Source organism: Dermochelys coriacea, chromosome 1, assembly GCF_009764565.3.
Source record: "Dermochelys coriacea isolate rDerCor1 chromosome 1, rDerCor1.pri.v4, whole genome shotgun sequence".
Taxonomy (NCBI): Eukaryota; Metazoa; Chordata; order Testudines; family Dermochelyidae; genus Dermochelys; species Dermochelys coriacea.
In genome coordinates this window covers 333,128,246-333,147,701 of record NC_050068.2, presented here as the reverse complement: position 1 = coordinate 333,147,701, position 19,456 = coordinate 333,128,246, and the positions used below count along the sequence as shown (strand labels likewise).

The 19,456-nt window shown below is 38.3% G+C and overlaps 1 protein-coding gene across 1 annotated transcript in view; it reads left to right on the top strand.

The window, feature by feature from the left end:
• Positions 1–19,456, top strand: part of CACNA2D1 (calcium voltage-gated channel auxiliary subunit alpha2delta 1) — a 682,696-nt gene that overhangs the window by 461,241 nt on the left and 201,999 nt on the right. Inside the window, 1 exon segment of the mRNA XM_038369134.2 lies at positions 15,515–15,646. Within this exon segment, the coding sequence (XP_038225062.1) occupies positions 15,515–15,646 (132 nt within the window).

The window sequence follows — 19,456 nt, the reverse complement described above, 5'->3', positions numbered from 1 at the left end:
ATCCTCTTTTGGATAGGGACCCCCCGGGCTACAACACCGTGAAATTTCACATCTGAAATCGTGAAATTAACCAATTTCAACATCCCGTGGCTGTGAAATTGACCAAAGTGAATCCTGAGTTTGGTAGGGCCCTATTAATGGAGATCTGGTGCAGGTTTTCCTACTGGACTAGTGTCATGTGTATAGAACATACAGGGGAATACGCTGGTTTAGAGTGTAAACCAGATGCAAATAGTATTTCTTATACTACATATCAACGATCTGTTTTGAACGTAAGATATCATCTTTTGTCATGCCCTGTACTTTTATCTTTGTATGGCTCTGTTCCGCTAGCTGAAACTGTGTGGCATCTGCTGTCAATTATAACAGATTAATATGGCCATAGCTGGAGCATTTCAAATCTGCTGCTGAAAATCACTGAGCAACACTTTATTCAGGATGGACTGACACATTTATTTAAGTACAGACCAGTGTATTGCCTGTTGACAGCATATCTTCTATCACTGGCAAGCCCAGTCAGCTATGTTTTATTAATCTGCTTTAATTTATTTGACCCTTTACTCTTAGTTCACCAGACCAGAATTATATCTGCGCTGTCTAACCACAGTATGCAGTGAATGAAATCACAAATGGAGGCAGTGCTATCTCACTATGATGAGCTCAGTGTTGCTTAGTTATAAACTCATTTTAATTGATTTAAAGAAAAACTGTGCTTGTCTTTTCCTTTTTAAACCAGTTCTGGAAGGAGGGCCTTGTATGTTTGGACCACAGTGCCCTAAGATCATATTTTCAGCTGAAGTCAAAGATGCTATGAACAATATGGACCTGCTGAGGATCTGATCCAAAGTCTTACAGATCCTCATATGTTTCATGTACCATATGAACAATTTAATGTGCAAAATATTGGCAGGATTGGGGGATGTTTGTTATATTTTACTATGAAGCATGGCCCCAAGTTAAGTGTCTACATTAAACTCAGATTCCCATTTTAATATAGTCTTTATCTTATGAATTTGCAATACTATAAGTTCTTGTAGCCAGGCATGTGTTGGAAAAGCTAGTTAAATTATTTTTTTATTTGACAGATGTTGGGGGAAAAAATAGTCCTGACTATTTTGGTTCTAGATGCTTCTCTTCACTGTTCAGCAATTGCTACACATGTTTTTATTTTCTTAAAGACAATTGACCACTGGCCCCTTCCTGTTTTATGGAATGAATTAAATCTAAGCTTCAAAAGAATCCATTCTCAGCAGTCTCTAGGATTCCAAAGTTCTCTTTATATACTAATTAGGGGTGGGGTTATGGCTTTTAAGATTAAAATACCTGAAGCTTTTGCAACTACATTTTTGTAAAAATTAAAACAAATAGATAGTTCTTTGTTTTAAAAATGATTTGGTCTCTTCCTTACTAATGTTGCAGTTGCTTAAAGCTTTTCCTGCAGCTGTATCTCCTGTGCTGGGATTCTGTAGACTCTCACAAGCTAAATGGGGTCAATGTAAGTCAATACATGGATAGGAGACCTCCAACAAATAGTTAACAATTACCACTTCCTATAATACCTGAGCAGTATGGTCCAGTGGTTAAGGCAGTAGCCTAGAGTTTGGGATAACTTTAAGTCTCTGCTCTGCTAATGACTTCCTGGATGACCTTGGTGAAATCACTTAGACATTCTGTGTCTCAGTTCTCCATTTGTAAAATGGAGATAATAGCACTTCCCTATCTTGCGAGTATATTGTGAGGATAAAGCCATTAATAATTGTGTGGTCCTCAGGCACTGTGATGATGGGGGCCAGGTAAGATTGTGGGCTGGGATAGTTGTTTATAGAACAACCAAAGATAGGTGACATACAGATGATAAATCTGAAATGTGGGTGCTTGGGGTGTATTGTGTAGCAGGGCTTAGTTGTTGGCAGAAGGGTTTTCCCTCCCATTTTATGGGATTGAAAAAATATACTGCACTTGTATTATTTAAGTGCTTTGCATCTTTGATGTCAAAGACATCATGAACTTTTAGAAACATGCTTTCTAAAGTTTTGTTTGTTTTTAGATCTAAAGAAATTATAAGACTTGGGACTTCCCAACTCCCAGTCCTATGTTCGGTACTCTAGACCTTTCTACCAATCTATTGACTATAAACATAGCAGATGAAAGATGCAGGAAAAGCTCTTGGATGAAACCATAGGGGAAGGGGGAGTAAAATCCTGGCCTTATGGAAGTCAGTGAGTATTTTGCCATTCATTCAATCATGCCAGGATTTCACCCTGAGAGTGGAATATAATTTGGTACCATGGAGAATAAGGCACAGGAGTGTGTCTGCCTCCTATTCCACTTGGAATAGTACAAGCTGTTCCTTTTGTATAAATGCAGGAAGAGTATTTATAGCAAAAATTTTTTGGCAAGATTCCTTGGGGAAATAAGCAGCATCACTGTCTGCACAGGCTGCTAGTGTCAACTCTAACCCCTCCAAAATCCCATAGCCCTCTGAAGAGGGAACAGCTTTATTAACTCTTCAAATAAACGTCCAGGACACAAACATGCTTTGGATAGAGCATTTCCTGCCTCATTTGTAGTATTTGACTATTTGGCTTTCTAGAAGGCATATGCAGTTGCATGGTTGTTGTTTCTGTATCCCTCCAACTGATTTCCTTTGAGGGAGGAGATCTCTTGTTAATGGATTTCTCCAGATCAGCCACGCTCCAATCTTTTCTTTTATCAGCAGATTTCTCCAAAGAGAGAGAACCCCGATGCAACCTTTTGGCCAAGCAAAAATTACAGAGGTTAGGAAAACTCTACTATTATTTAGGCTGAAAAATTCATCCATGAGAATATTAGCGTATCAACAAAGACCAAGAGTCTTTCATATCTGTACTACATAAACTGAAGGAACAGGCTTTATCTCATCGTCAGTTTTCTCACGTATGCTTGTTCATTGTATTCCTGTCATACTCAGTATATCTTTGATTTCTATAGCCTGAGATACGATTAGATAGAATAAACCAGTATGCCCGTCTCCCCGTTGCTTATTAATCTTCCATTTACATGGGGATTAAATTAGATTCCAGTAGCCAAATCCACTGAAATGGTCTGTACCTTTTAAATATTTATGAAAATGTCGCATCCCTTAAAGTAGATTTCCATATTTTTAATTGAATGAACAAGTGTATTAGTGACTGCTTTACCTCTCTGTTGATTAGAGCCATTGTAAAAAATCTGCAACGTTTGTGGTTCTCAAACTTGGCCTGTTAAAGTTGCCTTTCATTTATTTGTAACAAATATCAAACATATGTCGGCCTTTACAGCCACTGGTGTAAAAATAAAAGGAACGAAGGCTGGTAGACAGTATACTTGTCATAAGGAAAGTCTTAACAATTTGGTACTCTGTGAATGGTATGAAATTAATTTGTAATAACATCTCTTCTTTCAAGGAATTTTCAGACTACAAATAATATAAATTGTAGTGGGAGTGAGCATAACAGTTTATAGCAAACTGCAAAGGGGGAAAAAAGCTTGTGTTGTTTTGGCTTCCTTATGCTATATAAAGGCAGGCAAAAATACTTTAAAAAAAAAAAAAAGGATTTTCTCTCTTGTAATTCCCCTATTCCCTCACCTCCACCCCCCTCACTAGAAGTTTAGGACTCATCTAGCCTGGAATACTCCAAACAACCCAGGTTTGAAATAAATTGACGTATTAGCTTTGAAGTTGTGTTTTAAATATTGGTGCCTATGCAGCCGGGTTTTCTGTTCATTTTATTTTGCTAATTCAAGGCCTGAATTTTCCCCAATTTCAGCCATCAATGGCCAGCCAGTAGTGTAACTGCACCAGTGCAAACCCATAGATCAAACAGAGTGAGCCATTATAATCTTATACCACTGGCTTGTACTCGTGTCTCTTACCTTAATTTTTTGTAGAGTAACCTTCAGTGGTGCCAATAGTGAACTACACTAGAGGTTTGTGCTGATGTAGCTACATCAGTGGCTAAGTGGAATCAGGGCAGATTTCCTATGTGGACAAAGCCAAAAGCAGATTTTAAATGTGCTAGTTTTTAAAAGAGCTTTTGAAGTCTAAATTACTGTAATGGTGGAGAAGATCCTAAATAAGTGATAACAGGTTTAGAAGCCCTGCCTCCTGAATTTTATTTCAGTCTTTGCCAGCCAGTCCTCTTAATAATACATTTGCAAAATGTTTTATAAATTGTATAGCCAGACGCTACAATGACTCTGTGAAGCCGGTAGCTGGTTCATGATAGTTCACTGGTGCTTATATGCCAATAGGGGAGTACTTACAGTTTACAGAATCACCACCTATTGGCAAATGGGGGGGGAAAACACCCTTAATAAAATGAGACTTCAGAAAGAATGCAATACTAGGGGGTGGGGAAAGAAGTTTAGAAAGGCAATCATTCTCAGTGCTATTTTAATGAAACCTAGCCCTTTTTGTTCTGTGTCGAGCCACTGGATCCCATTTCAGTGGTAAAACAAAGCAGTTGTGTTTGTATTTAATTATGATATGGGTTGGCCAAACTCCATTAGCATAATTTTGAGCATTGTTCTGACATTTTGGTGACATTCAGCACCCATTCCAGTAAGGGAATCTATCTCCACTGCCTTGTAATTTTGGGTGCCTGGGTGCTGTGCTGTTATAACTCAGAGCTCTGACATCAGTAGCCACCCTGGCTTCCACCAGCCTAGTTACTCCTTGCAGGATGACCTCAACAGCCTCTTCCTCTCCTCAGTTCCCCAAATTCCGTAGTTCTTACCTACTAGAAACTTGGAATTTTCCCCCTCTGGTTTGTCACCCACAAAGGAATGAAACCTGCTCCCAGTTATCAGTTCACTGTGGTACATGCTCTCCATACAGTTTGTGCAACAGAGACCTGCTTGGGGTAATTGTCTGGCTATGCCAAAAGAATGACTGGAGACATTAGATATGGGTTTAATCAGGCCGCAGCTTTATTATTGACAGATGTCTGGGACTAACCCAGCAGATAAATTGTGTGCAGTGCAGGTGCAAAATTTATGTCCCTCCAGCAGATTCACTGCCAGGACCTTTCCAATTCCAGCCAATTCAGGGACAGAGGGAGGCTCCCCCCCCTCCCGCCCCATTTATCCAGGTCCCTCCAGCAATTCCCTTGCCAGGACCTTACAGACCACACCCCCTCATAGGAGGGGGTTAAGGTGGACTATAATGATGTGGGGGTTAGCTCCCTGCTGTACCAGTCATAGGAATCCCCAGCTGCCCCCCGGCTTGCTCAGTTACCAAGCACCTCTCCTTTATTCCTTTTCCAAGCCATTTTTTCATTCTTTTGTAGCTAAATTTATGGAGTACCTGCACTGAACATCCGCTCTACACTTAAATAAAGAGTTGTGACACATAGCCTACTGCCCATCATGCTATGCATGAACTAGGCCTACCTGAACCTGCTGCAAGGAAGGCGAAAAAGCCCCCAATGCACCTGGCCAATATGGTGGTAAGAGAAAAATTCCTTCCCAGCCCCCCCTTAGTGGGGCGGCTAGCATAATGCCCACAGCAGATACAGTTAACACCCGGCATATTTGTGACCTAATTAGAGAGGGAGGGTGGGAGCTGCCCAGCCTGTTCTGAGTAAAGGAGGGAGGGGCCGCCAGGCCCAACTGATCTTTTTTAAACACCACATGCCTATGTGGTGAGATATTTACCACACTGATTGCTCTTTCCAGCAGCTTTACGTCTTCCCTCCTCCCCCAAGCCAGAAAGCATTGCTACCTTCTTCCCCCGGCCAGCCAGCCAAACTCCTCCCTGCTTAAGTGCAGGGTGGCGAAAATAAACCAAAAGTTTATTTAATAGAAAAATTGTAGAGTCACAGATGAAATAATAAGGAAAAGTCAACACATGCAGGTTACACAGAAAATAAACATAAAGACACAATCTCAGGCTTTACGCTTCTGTATTAGCTACATTTCCTTTTCTAACACAAGTTACCTATTGTCGAGGAACAGTTTCCCAGTGTGCCGTCTGTCCTAGAGGGGATCCATTGTTTCACAAACAGCACCCCACTTAGCCAGAAATTTAGGAACAGCATCTAAAGCATCCAAGCCTGTTTTTAATTTTTTTCTTCTTCTCTTTTTCCCCCGTTTCTCCTGGCATGATGACTCATGGTTATTCAGAGTAGGGGAATCTCTCTTGTGTCCCAGGGTATGTCTACGCTTAAAACACTGCAGCGGCTCAGCTGCGCCACTGGAGGTCTTTGTCATAGACACTACATATGCCCAGGGGAAGGTTCTCCCATCGGTGTCAGTACTCCACCTCCCCAAGAGGCAATAGTTAGGTCAATGGAAAAATTCTTCCATCAACCTAGCACAGTCTACACTGGTGGTTAGGTCGGCATAGCAATCGCTCTCAGGGGGTTGGATTTTTCACACCCTTGAGAGATGTTGCTTGGTGAAGAAAATTCCTGGTGTAGACCAGGCCTTAGTTCTCCAAGCCTGGGGTTTTCTTTTCAATTTCAATGTCTTTCCATTAACTTTAATGGTCCAGCATTGTGTCTTCCTGGCTGGACAATGGATGGTATTTGAAGTTGGTTTTGTGTAAACAACTAGCCTCCCCCTACCTGATTACTTCTTCCCCTGTTGTGAGGTGCTGGTGGTGTAGTTGCACCACAATTACAATTTTCTACGTATATACACATGTATACATTCATAACTATAACCTATATCCATGTCTCCTAATGGCCATCAAGTTCAAAGTATTACAAGCTTTCATGAAAACCTTACTTGACGTATATTTATATAGAGCAACACTGTGCATCACCAGTTGATTCATTTGCTCATTCTTTGGGGTTCACCCCCCTGTTATCTCCTTGGGGTGTCTGAACTCTGATTGTTATAATTGTAAAACTGAAAGTTCAGAACCAACTAATATTATTGTGTTTGTGTTTAACATGGAAGAGACCGGAGCAGCAGTGGGGAAAGAGTGCAAATTAGAACAACAAGTGGGCAGACTAAAAAGATTGCCAAAAAAGGAATAGCAAAAATAGTGTCAAATCCCTCCAAAAAGAGATTGACAATAGCATGTCTAGGGGCATCACTTGTGCCATCCTAGCTCTTGGAACTGGGATCAGCAACATTTGGCATGCGTCCCATCAGGGAAATCCGCTGGCGGGTCGGGACGGTTTGTTTATCTGCAGCGTCCGCAGGTTCGGCCCATCGCAGCTCCCACTGGCCGCAGTTCACCATTCCAGGCCAATGGGGGCTGCGGGAAGCAGCAGCCAGCACATGCCTCGGCCCACGCCACTTCCCGCAGCCCCCATTGGCCTAAAACGGCGAACCGCGACCAGTGGGAGCCGCGATTGGCCGAACCTGCGGACGCTGCAGGTAAACAAACAGTCCCGGCCCGCTAGCGGATTTTCCTGACGGGACGCATGCCAAAGGTTGCCGATCCCTGTTTTAGAAATTTTTATCCTTAATAGATGGTATATGCATTAAATTACAAAATAAACAATAACAACTACAAAAATGCTTTTATTTTCAAGCTGAAGCCATTTTGAAAAAGAAATGTGTTTAAATTATAAAGGAAAACGATTTGCCAACTAACTTAGTTCTGAGACCACTGTGAATTAAAAAAAGAATTCACAAGGTAGTAAAACCTCTACAATCATAAGATTCATCCATTCCTAGTTAGGAGAGAAATGTACACTGCAACTGACAATAGGCCAGGGTACATTTTAAAATGTTTCTCTCCTGTTTTATATAGAGTGGTGAATAACTCATTTAAATACTGTGAGTTTGTACTGGTGAAGCTTTTGATGCCTACTTTACATTTTATTAATTGCTCTTGTTGAGATGTAACAGAAGTCTAATTTCATCCTCTGTTCTTGACATTTTTATTCTCATTTCCTTCTCCTGGGCATGTCTCTTTTTTATGAACTTTTAGTGTGCCATTCTTGCTATCAGCATGTGGCCGCTAAACCTGTCAGCTTACATCATATGGCATTGCCAATTAATTTTCTCGATTTGACATAAGAAACAACTGAATGCTAGTTTTCAGTGTCTTCTGTGATGATTCATTAATAGAAGTATCTAATCCAAAATGTCAGCTATGTAATGGGGAATAGAGAACTCATACATTTAAAAAAAAAGTACAGAGTATTTTACAATTTGGACGTCTATTAAGAGTGTTACATGTATATCATAACATTATTCTTTAGCAATTTCTGATGTTGAAATTATTCAATTTCATTGCTTTTTCAGAAACTTGCGATTCTTTTTGTAACTTTTTCCGTATTTCCTATGCTGTTTTTTATGCTTATTGCCTGAAAAATTCTGATTGTCCTGCAAAACTGAACCTTACTATGGGAGGAACTACTGATTAAGGATAATTCCAAACCAAGGTTTTGCACTTTATTTGTAGTTAAAAGACCAAACTCTTCCATGCACTGAAATATCCCATTGAAAATTTCTTCCCTGCTTACTGAACTATTTTTGAGTTAGAGAGAACAATTTTAGAATCATTTTTTTAAGTTCCTTTGGTCCTTTAAATGCCAACTTGATACTCGGACAAAATGATAAATGGGAGAGCGTTACTTTGTGTTTCTTCAGAGATGCCTGTTTAATTTTTGTTAAAGCAGACAAACAAAATGTATATAACTTGAATATAGCATAATGATGATGATAATTTCTGTTGCAAATGTTTATATTTCTTTGCATTCACCAATTTAAAAAATAAGAGTATGAATTAAGTACATTTGAATAATGGAATCATAGAAGATTAGGGTTGGAAGAGACATTAGGAAGTCATCTAGTCCAACCCCCTGCTCAAAGCAGGACCAACCCCAACTAAATCATCCCAGCCAGGGCTTTGTCAAGCCGGGCCTTAACCTCTAAGGATGGAGATTCCACCATCTCCTTAGGTAACTCATTCCAGTGCTTCACCACCCTCCTAGTGAAATAGTTTTTCCTAATATCCAACCTAGACCTCCTCGACTGCAACTTGAGACCATTGCTCCTTGTTCTGTCATCTGTCACCACTGAGAACAGCCTAGCTCCATCCTCTTTGTAACCTCCTTTCAGGTAGTTGAAGGCCGCTATGAAATCCTCCCTCACTCTTCTCTTCTGCAGGCTAAATAAGCCGAGCTCCCTCAGCCTCTCCTCATAAGTCATGTTTCCCAGCCCCCTAATCATTTTCAGTGCTCTCCGCTGGACTCTCTCCAATTTGTCCACAATACATTTATATGTGGGTTTTTTTAAAAATATATATTCAGTGAGGTTGCTGCTCTAGATATTATTTAAGTGATTTAGAATTAAATCAATAGGATCATGATTTGAATCTAAATAGCTGAAAATGCAGTTAATTACAAATGTTTGCAGTAATCTTGAAAAATTTAGCATATTGTAGCAACTGCGCAATTATTCTTCTTATCTCTTTCTTTGGGTATGTATAAATAATCTTCCTATTAGCTACAAATATGTTTTGGCTCAACAGAATATAAAAATTAAGGAAGAATTTTGCAATATCTTAGAATTCATTTAACTACACAACTCAAAGGAGTGAAGAGTAAATATTTACTATTTTTAGAATTATTCAATGTGGCATTAATAATCATTGCTTATCTGCCTTTTATTTTAACAGAATTTGAGAGTTAATTTCAGGGTTCCAGTATCTGTGTAGGTACCTATTTGATCCCAACACCTAATATTGTAATTCTTCCTATATATTTAAAAAAGAAATTGCAATAGTGCTTGTTCTCATTCTGTCTCTCTCTCTCTCTCTCTCTGTCTCTCTCACTCACTTCTCGACTTGTAGAAGAATATCTTAATTACTTTATAAATATTTGTGTTTGTTTTTCTTTGTCAGTATGTGAGAGAGAACACATTAGTGGGGGAGAAGCCATGTCTAAGAAACAAATTCTGTTAAGTTCTGAAAATGGTTACTTCCATGATAACCCTTATCTTCTATAATTTCTGTCTCTTGCACCCATGAGCTTTCCCTTTTGATTGACAGCATCATCGTTCTGGTGGAACGCAGCTGTTGTGTAAGGTCATGTTTGCAGAGGGAGAGGCGATCTCTTAGGTAGCTAGGGCCATTCCCATTGAACACTTTGAATAATAGGATGCAGACCTTGAACTTGTATTGAGGGCTGAGCAAGCACAGAGAGTAAGGTGCTGCACTTTGGTGAGGTGTTTACTGTGTGGTTAAGCTGAAAGATTGCTTTTTGCTTCAGTTGGAGCTTTTTTCAGGGTGTCTAGTTTCACTTTTGACATAATTTGTTTCAGTTATCTGGAGGTCATCACTGTGGCAGGTCTGTGACCAATATGGCAGGTTTAATTCTTCTGGCTAGTCACAGATGGAAATTGTGGAGGGTTTTGTTTGTTTTTTGTTTTTGTTTTTTGCTAGCATGGCTATTTGTGCATCTGAAAACAAGAGGACCTTATAGCTGCAGACTGACTTAATGATATGAGGACAGATGGTCTCAAAGCAGAGGAAAAATTTGCTATAGAGGCCACAGGTTCTTCAGAGAACTTCCTACCTATATAACCACAGCCTTAATAGAAAGAGCACACAGAGGGAAAGACTTACTTAAATATATGGTAGACTTTTTGCTTCTGTTGAGCTTTATATCATGGGAAAAATTGTACCTCACTAGGTCATACCTTGTGAGGTGAATTACCCCAGTATCTTCATTTGAAGCTCTGAAAATCAGCAAGCTGTATTTTTTTTAAATGGCCTATTTGTGGATACATCCAAAGATTTATATGTATGAGCCACCCAAGCACTTTATAACAATTCTCTCAGTACCTAGTTTGTTTAGAAACTTACTGGAAATTACACTTTCATTCTCAGCCCCACATAAAATGTGATAGCAGTAAAAGCTTTCTGTGATTTCTGTGACCGTATTTAGCACTATTTCCTTTAACATGCACCAGAAAGGGTCTAAGCTCTGAAAATGTAGACAAAGTGTACTGGTTTTGTAATAAAATATATGAGGCAGAAAAATAGAATACGTTTTCAGTGGAATTTCCGTAATATATGGATATTATTGACTGGGGTTGTGGCGGGGAGGGGCGCTGAGCGCAAGTGTGAACACGTGAATAAATACACACATGTAAATATATCCTCCCTCCAATATCCCAATATTTGACTGGAATAATATATAACATTTACCACAATAATTCTGCCTAAGTTGTGTGTGTTTTTTTTAAATCAATAAGTCAACTTCATTAAAATAGGAGATGGAAACCCAGTGCCCCCCACCAACACACTAAAAGACAATCACTTTCATGTTATAAATGAATTGCTGAGGAGGTGCTTTCTGTTTCCTCCAGTGTATGCATAGCTGCATCATTAGGGAACAGTAGCTGACATCTTTTCAGAGATAATAAATAGCTCCCAGGCTTTTCAAATAAAGTCATACATTGCCCTATACATTAAATAAATCGTCAAAACTACGTTCTTCCGGTTCTGTTTAAAAGAGAGCAATAGTGTAGTGTTTTATTGATTGCATTTGCAGAGGCAGATTGAATCCAGGGCTTGTCAAGGCTTCTGAATCCCACCTCATAAACAAAAAGGAGGGGTGGGGGAGAGAAAAGACAGATGTATTTCAATGGAATTAGCAGGAAAGAATGATGTTGCCTATCATATGATGATGAATTTAGTATTCCTTTCCTGCCCATGTCAAGTGGGAGGTAGCAATAGAAGTACATTGAAGAGTCAATTTCCAAAGACCAAGACCTGTTTTTTAAGAGGATTTAGGAGTAAGCCAGTTATCTAAATCCCAGTGTTCTGCCATTATCATCAAAAGCTCCATCCTCTTACAATGGTGTGCTTCAAAAGATAAAGTAAGTGATTCTAGCAAATGTCATTTCTCAATTGACCTGGCCTCTACAACTCACCAAAAGTCCATTTTAGGAAGGTCCAGTTTTTCAAAACAACAAAAATAAATAAAATGAAAATATATATACTATAGCTACTATAAGAAACACTTACATTTGGGAAGCCAATAGAAATCCAAATCTTACAGTTTAGATCATGGTCAGCTTAATTCAATATCTCTGGACTGATTTAGTTATGTGCAAAATGAGTTGATATTTTAGGAGGGAGTGGTTTGAGGAATAGCTCTTTTTTCTTTGTTTGTTTAAGATGGCTTTTCTTAAGGTAAAAAGCTTCAGCGGCATTGCTGTTAGAATTTTAACCAGAATCAACTATTCATCAGAGGTGCCAGTTTGAAATTGCCTATTAGCAGCCGTAGAAGTGGTAGATCTCATTATTAGCAAATTTTGGCATGCTTGCCTATTTAAAGTGAGGGTACATCCATCAACAACTGCAAAGCAGTATGAGCCGTGAAAGTGATGGTGAAAGCTATAATTCCTTACAATTATTTCTTCACTCCCTGTCCCTTTGGATGGATATTCTGTTTGTGATAGAAGCTTGTTGTTTTATAGCACACACACACAAATACCAAACCCTCTCCAGGACTTTTTAATGACTTTATGTTGTGGTATCTGAATAACAGCCTTCCCCCTTTGCACTGTCCATGTTTGCTTCCAAGCAAATGACATGTTACTGCGTCCACAGTGAGAGAGTGAATTAAAAGGAAGTTGATGCAAATTGAAGCATGCAATTGTGTGAGCTATTTCTGTAATTTAAAAGTGGAGCATTTACTGTATTAATTTCTGGAGTGCTGGAAGGTTTGCTTTTGAAAATGTGACAGTAGAAATGCTACTCGTATCATTAGTAGCTTTCTCCCAGCTTTTTTTACTACTATAACTGGTGCTGGAGTGAGCTGCTTTTTCTAATCCAGTTAAACTCCATTCATAAACTCCTGTTTTCAGGCATTCAGGCTTGACAGGAAACAGTTTTTTTCCTGGACTTCATTTTTTTCCTCATTTTTAACAAATCATTCTTAAAATGCATAAATAAGGAAAAAAGTCTCTTTAAGGCAAAATACAGTATGTATTCTAAAATTCTGGGGGTAGGATGCGGGGTGGTGGGGAATCAACCTATAAATAAAGACAAGGTTTAAAGTTAACTGTCTAGCACCTTTTTTTCCACAAATATCAGAAGTAGGGAAGGGTTTTTGCCATATAAAACCCTGGAGAAAAATCAGAGGATTTATTAGTAGGTGAATTACTCTATTATATCAGTCAGGTCCTTGTCACTGTATTATCTAGGTATTTCAATAATATGTGTGATCACTCTTTCCCCCCACCGCCCTTGTTAACCATTATTATTATTTATGCATAGGCTTTTCTGGGATATTCATCATTGTAGTATTTGAGCACCTCATATTCTTCAGTAGATTTATAGGGGCATATCGTTATCCCCATTTTAAGCATGGGAAACTGAATCATGGAGAAATAAGTCCTTCCTAATTCAGCAAGGCACTTAAGCACATGTCTGGCTTTACACTTTTGCTCAAGTTCATCGCTGTTTAGCAAAGCACTTAAGCATATGCTAAATCCCATTGACTTAAGTGGTCTAAGTGACTTGCCCAAAGTTATAATGGAAGTTTGTGCAGAGGTGAGGATAGCACCTGTATCTCCTGAGTCTCTGTCTGTCTTAGTGCAAAAACCCTCCTTTTATCTTCCCCATGTTCTTAGTTTAGAGGCGCCTCATGCCAAAACTTGTATTGACTTCACTGGGGCCAGGATTCCACTTTAGGTATTTAATCATGTAAGTAAGATCCAGGAGAGAATCTTTGCACAAATTTAAAAGAGTGTTACAAGAACTGTACAAAGATTGCAGTGCTTCATTACATAATTATACAATAGAGCAAACTTGCTCTAAAGAACATAATTGTACCATAAACATTTTTATAATGATAGTTAAGTACTTACTGTACTGTGGGAATTGCTCCTCTTTCTCAAGTAAATATATATTTAATTATATATTTGACAAAGAGACTGGGTATATAGATTTATTGGTTACAAGGGATCTGGAGAATAGGGGGTTTAATTTTATATTTCTCAAAAAGTCTGCATCTCAGGAGAACAGAAAGCACTTTTAAAACGTCTCTGAAGAAATAAATCTTTCACAGAACATAAAGTGTATCAAATGTCCTGTTAGTCTTAAAAACCAAATCTATGAAATTTAATGTTAGCATTTTATTACTCTAATTACAAAAACCTCAGTTTAGAAGCTGATATTAACTTCAAATATTGTACCAAGTTTTAGTCTTGGTCCTCCCTCTACCTCACCTATAAAGCTTTGCAGAATGATCCATTTTTTTCTGTCTGAAAGATGGCCTCGCTTTATTTAGTCCAGCTTGAATTTCCTATAGACAATTCTGTAGAAAACAAAGAGAATTCTGATGAAAAGCAATATTCTACATGTATTTTGTCATTTCAGATATATTTCTCCCCCTTCCCCGTCCCTTTTGAGTTCACTGTTGGTAATGAGTGTGTCACTGTCATCTTTATAACCTATGTATTTCAGTCTTGAAGCATTATTTATAATGCCATCAGACAAGACAAAGCAAAGCATTAGTGACCCAACCACCAACGAAAACCTTGCTCTGTTCTAAGAATCTGAATGCCAAGCTAGTACCTAATGTGATTGAGATATCTTTGGAAATTAATAGGATTTACAACTGATTAAAGCATGGTATCATAATTCAGCTTCATGATTTGTTCAGTTAATTAGTACTGTAGTGGAGCATAAAGCCCTTACTATCTTTTTCCCACTAAGGCATAGAACATGCTAATATAAATATTTGCAAAAGTAACACAAAGCATCAGTCCAGGGCAGCTTTGTGAATATGAATTTCCATGTCACTGGCCACTTAGTGTTTAGTGCTGATCATGCTTAAGCATATGAATTTCCTTGTATCTCAAGTTCACTGTGGAACTGACCCTGCTCATGAATATTAATGTACACAGAACTGATCTTTCTGCAAGTGTTCACATCCATAAACATGAAATCCTGTTAACTTGCGATAATGAGCCCTGCTTTGGTTGCTAGTCCCAGCTCGGTTTTACAAATTCTAATGTTATTTAATTCATTGTTTTCTCTTTTCCATGGCATCCATCTTAAATAATAGCATTTAGCTTGAAAGAGAGACCTTTGTTATATTTTCCAATGACTTGTACGTCTTTTGTTGGTATCACCTTGCTTTGTCTCATGGCTATGTCCTATGATCAAATAGGTTATGTGGTTACATCCTCTAATTTACTCGTCGTTAGCCTGGAATCAAGAACAGAATGGCCCATCAGAAACAACATATTTCACAGAAGAAATTCAGTATCCAAAAAAAAATAAGAATAATCTTTGCATACAGATGAATCACTGGGAAAAAAAGCAGTACAAGAAAATTAAAGAATATTAATTCTTTCAAGGAGTAGGACTGTATTTCCTCAAATTTACTCTGTTGATTACTTAAATTACGTACTCTCTAGAATAGGTGTTAGAATAGTTTACTCAGTTCCTGCACCATATTTGTCATGTTAAATCTTTCACAATTTTTAAAATTCCCGTAAAGAATATCAGCTGCTAATTATGTAAATACTTAGCTTTGTAATACCAAATATGTTTCCTCTTTTACAGCTACAATAGTGTTAAACGAACTCAACTGGACTGGAGCATTGGATGAAGTATTCAAAAAGAACAGAGATGAAGACCCAACTTTGTTGTGGCAAGTTTTTGGTAGTGCTACTGGCCTTGCCAGGTATTATCCAGGTAATTGCAAGCTTATAACCAAATAGCATGTCTCCCAGAAATCCCAGTAAGGCATTCCCCTTTATTTATCCAAGCAATCCTATGACAACTAAAGGTAACTTAATTTTCTCAGAACAAAATTATAGATGGCCTGGTTCTCTTCTTAGTTACCCCACTGCAAATTAGAAGCAACTCTGTTAACTCAATGAAACTGTCTTGATGTAAAACTGGTGTAAGAGGGGAAAATGGGACAAATCAGAACATTTCATCAGCTGTAACTCTGCACTAAGGGATGGATTTCAGGAGTATAATGTTGCTTGGAATATTGTGCAGCTGCATTTTTTCTGTATGTAGTTCTCTAAAAGTATGTCTACACTTCAAGCTGGGAGTGTGATTCCCAGCTCTAGGAGACATACTCCTGCTAGCTTTCATCCAGCTAGAGGATTAAAAATAGAGTGTAGGGGTGGCAGAGTGAATGGTAGGACAGGCTTGCTTGCTATAAGTCATAACCATCCGAGATCATAAGCAAGTATTCAGGGCAGCTAGCCCCGGCTCCCGCTACTCACACCACCATGGCTACCGTCTAGTTTTAGCATGTTACCTTGATCAGAACTTGCTCAGGTATGTGTCTTTCAGCTTGGAATCACACCCCCAGCTCAGAATGTAAATATGCCCTATATGACAGCAGAGGAAACTACAAAATAATGCTGGAACACTTGCTGGTGAGGTTTGCACTTACATGCTCCACAAATGCTTGACTTAGTAGCTTGGCTGACAGTCTTGTAGATTAGGCACAATGTACGATGATGTGTTTAATCGCCAGATTCAGGACCTCCAACAATTATGGCCATGCCACTAACCCTAAAACTAATTAATACAACTGGAGTTCTTTTAACCTGCATATATTTCACCTGTCAAATAGTCAGCTTATTGTATCACAGTAATTAATGTAAGAGGATGTATATTTTAATGGCTTTTAGCTATCAGTACACTCTGTTGAGTGAATATGTTCCATAAGGATCATCTATTACAAAGATTTGTTTTATGTTAGGCATGCTCTCTACACTGGTGCTTTTATTGTTGAAGTTGTCCATTCTTTTTAAAATTACGCTATAACCAGCAACAGCATGAAGTTTATGTACATTATCTTGTATCTCCTTTACCTGTAACTGGTTAAGAAAAAATGTTAGGGTGTTTCCTCTTCTGTTTAGGGTGGATTACTGGCATTTCTGATGGTCCAGAGGTTTACATTAATACTGTTGTTGTATGATTAGCACAAGTGGCTGTTAAATTCCCTAGGGGTAGTTGCAAAAAAAAAGATATTATACAGTACCTCAGTCCAGTGGATGTCACCATGCTGTTAGTTGATGAAATAACTACAGTGAGAGGTAATGAGTAAATAATAATGAAAAGGCTACTTTCACGTTTCCCTTGTTACAAGGTTCTCTGTCACTATACTTATGTGGTACATAAGTGCTGTGCCTTGGGGTCACTATTAAAAAGTCATAATAAATCAATAGTTATGTGCAGTGGTGTATTCCAAGTAGAGGGAAATATCTGTGAAGTCTCACATTCCATTGTTGTATAACTATTGGAAACAGCTGGCACTCTTAAATGGCAATCATATTTGTAATATATCCTTAAATGTGTATTGAAAATACATTTCCACCAATTAAATCTAGTTTAGCTATCTATTTTAGGTGCTTACATCCATAACATCTGAATGCAACATCTTTAATAAGGTATTTATCCTCCCAACACCCTGTGTTGTAGGGAAGTGCTGTTAATTCTGTTATAGAGGTGGGAACTGAGACACAGCGAGACTAGGTGAGTTGGCCAAGGTCACGGAGGGAATCTGTCAACAGAGTAGGGAATTGAACCTGGGTCTCCCCAGTCTTAAGTTAGCACACACACCATTAAACCATCCTTACAATTTAACTAGTATAAAAATTACTATCCTTTGAATATTCATATGAATAATATATTGGAGATTCTGAATGTATGTATTTTGTAGATGCATAGCCATATATATCGTAAAAGATAGCAATAATCTTTTATTCCTATGTAAAGCAGACGCAATCAACATATAATTTGTATATTAATGTATTTTTGCTGGGCTTGAGCTTGCTTCCACTAAATAATGATAAAACATCCATTGACTACAATGGAAGCAGGACTCAGGCCATGAAGAGCTATAATAGGATATGCATTTAGTAAAATCAAGTCAATTCAAAATATCTTATTTATTGCTTTCATCAGGTGTATATAGGGACAATATATTATCAGTATAACTGACAAAACATATGACTATATTGATGTTAGTCCTGCACTTTCATTAAAACCTATATATTGTAGTTTTACATCATACAAAATTGTCAGTATTATACTATTCAGAACCCCATATCATATTGAAAAAAATAATGTCTATGGGTGAAATCCTGACCCCATTGAAATCAACTGAAGTTTTGCCATTGACTTCAGTGCAGCCAGGATTTCACCCCATATGTTTCCAAAAATTGTTTATTGCTTTAGACAGAAAAGGGCATCCCTAAGACAAGACACACACACCAATTTGGAAATGAAAATACAATACCCTCAACCAAAGAGGAAAGTGCTCAGTCTTTTAATATACAGAAAAATGAGAGAGAGAGAGAAGATAGACAAGAGTTCCAAGTACACAGACCATAAAGTTAATAGGCAACACATCAGCTTCCTGGAGCTGACAGAGAAGCAAATGTTCCAGAAATATGTTTGACAACAAAAATCCATCATTTCATTGAGGTGCTGAAATGGGACCTACAGAGTCAGACACAGCCAAATCACACAATAGTTGTAGTGAGCAAAGTCACTACTGCCTTAGGATTTCTTCTAGAGAGCAACTGGAAACACTACTGGTATTAGACAGTCAGCCTCCTCCCAGCTTTTACATTTAGCTATTATACTCTAATGAACCATAGGTGTGTGTTCTTGTGCTTAGCTCTGTGCATGCAAATTGGAAATATGACTGATTGGTATTTCTGTAACTGGACAATTTCCTGACTCCCAGTCCTGCACATGGCATTAGTAAAAAGAAAAGGAGTACTTGTGGCACCTTAGAGACTAACAAATTTATTAGAGCATAAGCTTTCGTGAGCTACAGCTCAATTCATCGGATGCATTTGGTGGAAAATTTTTTTTTCCACCAAACGCATCCGATGAAGTGAGCTGTAGCTCACGAAAGCTTATGCTCTAATAAATTTGTTAGTCTCTAAGGTGCCACAAGTACTCCTTTTCTTTTTGCGAATACAGACTAACACGGCTGCTACTATGAAACATGGCATTAGTAGATTGTCACCAGTGTAAACATTGTACGTGCATTCTTTACCCTACAGTCTACAGTTTAAGTTGATGAGCACTTTGGGATTTGGAAATTTGATCCCAGATGTTTTTTGTGCAATTTCTCATATTTTTACATGTGCCCTAAATTCGGTGTCTCAGTTAATCAGTCTGTAAAATGGGCACAATAATATCTATCTGGCTTCTATGGATGTTATGAAGCTTAATTTATGTAAAGCACTTTAAGGTCTTCAGATAAAATGAACTGCTGCAGTGGTTCTTATCCTTTGGGTGTTCAGCCTTTTCCAAACTGCTACAGGCAGGACTTATGCAAAGGCTTGAATTTAACCCATAATTAATATCTTTGAAAAAATACCAAGCTAATTGTAATTGTAGAAAGAGAAAAATGTGAAACTTGTCAAACAAATTATTAGCTGCAACTTGCCTACCCAACCCTAGCTGTAAATATCTCCCATAGAGCCAGTCTATCTTTGAGCAAGTTGAACTGGAGAGGAT